Raw genomic sequence first — 3,910 nt, 5'->3', positions numbered from 1 at the left:
TGATGGGTTGGGGAGAAAGAAAGTATATTTTTAAACGGAGACAATGTCAGGAAGGAAGGATGATAAATATTTTTGTGGAGAGGAAACTGGGTCAAGATTAGGACGAACTTTTGCCTAAACGAGAGTGAAAGTGGACTTGAAGGTCTGTTTGTGTTTTTCAACAAGTGACCTTCCTTTCTCCCCTATCATAGTGGAAATACCTGACAGAAGTCATGTACAATTTGTAGGACAGGGGATATTATTGTTATCAATAGATTACCGTTTATTACTTATTCATCAATTTATTTATTTATTATCATTACACGTCTCACGTTACATTAATTTCTAAGAAATTAATTTTTAATTTCATTAATGATGAAAAATGGGAGGTCTGCCCCACACAGAAACCCAGCCTTAGGGGTAGCCTTCCTTCCACTTTTCGAGAAATCGAATAATTGAGCAGTCTTACACAAGACGGATGCCTGCTTCGCCAGTCCAGTTCGTAGGGGCTCTATTTTCTTATTGATTGACATCTGCTGCATCCCACCAAACGGCAGCTTCTGACGCTCATCCTGAAATTTCTGAGAAATATAAACAATCATTTCATTACAATGTTTTAGGGTACTAATTTCTGAGAAATACATGAAACACTCACGATTAAGAAAGCTTCCAATTCCCTCATGTACACTTCTGCCTGTGCAATCATAGCTCGCAATTTATCACCAGAAGCAGTCTTCATTCCTAAGGGATTACAGTTGAAGAGGAAGGAGTTGAAGGCTCGAGTTCCTGGAGTCTGAAGGAATTGATAGATGGCGGAATTTTCATCCCATTTGTGGCCGGGACGAGATTTTTGTCCATTTGAATGAAGCCCAATGTACGTAAACATCTTTTTCTTCTTGTCACTAGATTTCTGAGAAATAATTTGCTCAGCTTCTGGAATACTTTTTCCTTGCAGCTCCGGCCAGTCGAAAAGTGTGTTAACGTAAACACAATAATCCTTATTTCTCAGAAATTTTTCCGAAACGAATTGGGGGAATTTTTGAAGGAGTTTGGTGAGGGGGAGATGTCGCAGATAATCCACGAAGTCGCTGTGAACAACAATAAACACAATCAAAACCAACCAAGATTCTAATTTCTAAGAAATGAATAAATCACTCACATCCCTAATTTCTCCTCCTTGAGAAACTCACTCTGCCCCAGCCACTTCAGTAATGCCGAATCCGGGGTGAAGTCCAGTTTCCTGCATGCATCAGTCAATCCAGCCAACTTCTTCTTCTCCCACTGTTCGTTACTTTTTTGTTTGTGATAATTTCTGAAAGTGAAAGTATATTAATTTTCACAGAGTTAATTTCTAAGAAATAATGACTATTTACCTATACTCCTCATCTTCCTGGTAGCGAGTTTTCTGTCGCTCCAAAAGTTGTGTTCTGTAAAGAGCAAACATATTGTTCTATTAATTTCGGCGAAATGCATTAATTTCTAAGAAATAATGACTATTTACCGATGATCCTCATCTTCCTGGTAGCGAGTTTTCTGTCGCTCCAAAAGTTGTGTTCTGTAAAGAGCAAACATATTGTTCTATTAATTTCGGCGAAATGCATTAATTTCTAAGAAATAATGACTATTTACCGATGATCCTCATCTTCCTGGTAGCGAGTTTTCTTTCGCTTTTTATCTCGCTCCAACTTTTTTGTTCTGTAAAGAACACACATATTTCTGTGTTAGGTTCGACGAAATGCATTAACTTCTAAGAAATAATGACTATTTACCTATACTCATGATCTTCAAGGTAGCGAGTCGTATTTTTTTTTATTCTCTTCCGCTCTGAACAAAATTTCATCATTGTTTTGCATCGATACTTCATCAATTACCGAGAAATATTAAAATTTACCGGAAGTTGGGATTCAGGCGCCTCAACGCCTTTCTTTCTCTGTCTTTTCTCCTTTTGCGATCCACCGGCGATTCTCCAGGCCTTTGTGGGGATCTCTCTCTCTTCTTATTCGAATCTCTGAGAGATGAAGACTCAACGAAAGGTACGGCGTCCGTAGCGGCCACATTCGCTGAACCTGCTGCAGTTGCAGGAATCACCTTCGAGGAACGACTGGCGACGAGTTTCACCCTACATATTACGACACTACGTGATTAAAGTGCTTATTTCTAAGAAATTACTTGACCCCAAATTAGAGAAACCTTACCGTTGAGGAAAACATTCCTCAGGAATAATCATAACATCCTCTTCTTCTTCAGACGACGACGACGACGACGACATTTTCCTGGAATTTTAGTACAAAACCACCCGAATTCAACTCAATTAGCGAACCACATTTTAATACAAGTTATAATTTCTGAGAAATAAATAAAACGCACCGTATCAATCGATAACTTCTTATTTTTTGATGTTTGAGTGATGGGACGAGTTGTTGACGTTTTGATGTGGTTTCGAGAAGGATGAACCACGCACACACAACACCCAAGTCCTCTCCATTCATCAAATGTCTCAAATTCCCCTCAACCGCCAAATTCAAACACATCAACAACAAGTTCTAGAGATTTCGCTGTTGTGTTTCTGATCTTTCTGAAAACAATTAAATTTCTCATTGAAAATGGCTGCGGCACTTATAGGAGGCGTTGCTTTCGAAGATTACGTAAGTATTCTATCTCTGAGAGATCATTATGACTAATCATTCATTAATTACTTCAATCTGTGTTTGTTCTTTTACAGTCAAAATTGATTAACTTTTGGTTGGGTCCCTTCCCTCGTCCTTTTTTGCGTCCTGGACTCTTCACATCTCTTAGAGATTTTCTTGTGAACGTGGGAATGAAGGTGGAGGAAAAGAATGCGATTCGGGCGATTTTCCAATCCGCAGCAAAGGCCGGATCCGCCCATGTTCCTCTCGCTTTTGCAACAGTGGATGATTTTCCTGAAGAGATTTATGTACATTACGCTCAAACTAATTATTGTAATTGTAACTCATCAATGTACTGTCATGTTTTTATTTCTTAGAAATCAATTGTAGCATGGATGAAAGGGCAGGAGGAGGAGGCAAGGGCTGGTTTTTTTCGCCAACTTTTTTTGGACCTTCGGGTAACGGAGAAAGAGGTGGACGCGTTCCGTAATCGGATCACGCAGGCCGACCAAAAACTGCGACCCTTGGTCAAGGTCCTCAAGAACGGGGGACGAAATCTCCGGAAGGGTCTATTGACCACGGCACAGGCAGTGCAATTCATTGGGAAATTGCCGGACTGGTCGAAGGACAAGCCTTTTTTTTAAATTTGCAGTAAATTTATCACAATTTCTTAGAAATAATTTAGGAATTTTTATTATTTTAGAGTGTACATTTATTGCCTCATTTCTTCTAGCTGAAATACATGCAGGATCATAATCTCTCAGAGATGGACACGGACCTACTTCGACAAAGTTTTGAAGAGCTTCAAACCCTTCCTGGACCTTTATGCCCTTCTTCGTATTGACCATGCCCAACATAACATTATTTACAATTTTACCCGAAATCGTATAAATAAAAACCATCAATTCTATTTAATGACTACTTCGAGTTGTTGATGGCGTCGGCGGAATTAATGCGGAATTATCGACAGACTCTCGTAAATCTCGTCGTGTTGAGGAGATAATAGCAAGTTTAGGTTCGGCTAAATATGCCAAATGCAACGGGGTCGCTATAAGTGCGAGGGTATATTGAAACAATAATTTTCTATGAATATATGCATGTAAAATCATTCCAATCCTTGCAACTATAAGCACTTTGACTTAATAGCGTAAACTAGTGTTCAATTAGTTTTATGGTGATTGGGTATATTTCTTCATTTTCTTCGAGAAAATTGTTACGTCGAGGGGAGAGAATTAAGAATATTGAAATTTTGTGTCTTGTATAACAAGACATGCGTTATGGCATGAACTTGTTTTAGCGTGTAA

General features: G+C 38.9%; 2 protein-coding genes across 2 annotated transcripts; one reads left to right on the top strand and one right to left on the bottom strand.

Moving 5' to 3' along the window:
- Positions 1–332: 332 nt before the first annotated feature.
- On the bottom strand, positions 333–1,515 carry LOC118436601. Its single transcript, XM_035855036.1, has 2 exons — positions 635–1,515; positions 333–560 (listed from the first exon to the last, which is right to left on the bottom strand). Exons 1-2 carry the CDS (start codon positions 863–865, stop codon positions 333–335), a joined length of 459 nt encoding a protein of 152 aa, XP_035710929.1. The 5' UTR covers positions 866–1,515.
- A 508-nt stretch (positions 1,516–2,023) lies between these two features.
- Positions 2,024–3,527, top strand: LOC118436600. The gene is made up of 4 exons (XM_035855035.1): positions 2,024–2,624; positions 2,702–2,914; positions 2,984–3,257; positions 3,340–3,527. The coding sequence occupies exons 1-3, from the start codon at positions 2,583–2,585 to the stop codon at positions 3,248–3,250; spliced, it is 522 nt and encodes a 173-aa protein (XP_035710928.1). The 5' UTR covers positions 2,024–2,582; the 3' UTR covers positions 3,251–3,257; positions 3,340–3,527.
- The last annotated feature ends 383 nt before the right edge of the window (positions 3,528–3,910 follow it).

This window comes from Folsomia candida, unplaced genomic scaffold (genome assembly GCF_002217175.1).
Source record: "Folsomia candida strain VU population unplaced genomic scaffold, ASM221717v1 Fcan01_Sc009, whole genome shotgun sequence".
Classification (NCBI taxonomy): domain Eukaryota; kingdom Metazoa; phylum Arthropoda; class Collembola; order Entomobryomorpha; family Isotomidae; genus Folsomia; species Folsomia candida.
The sequence above is the reverse complement of the archived record's forward strand: the minus strand, read 5'-3'. Positions and strand labels throughout refer to the sequence as shown.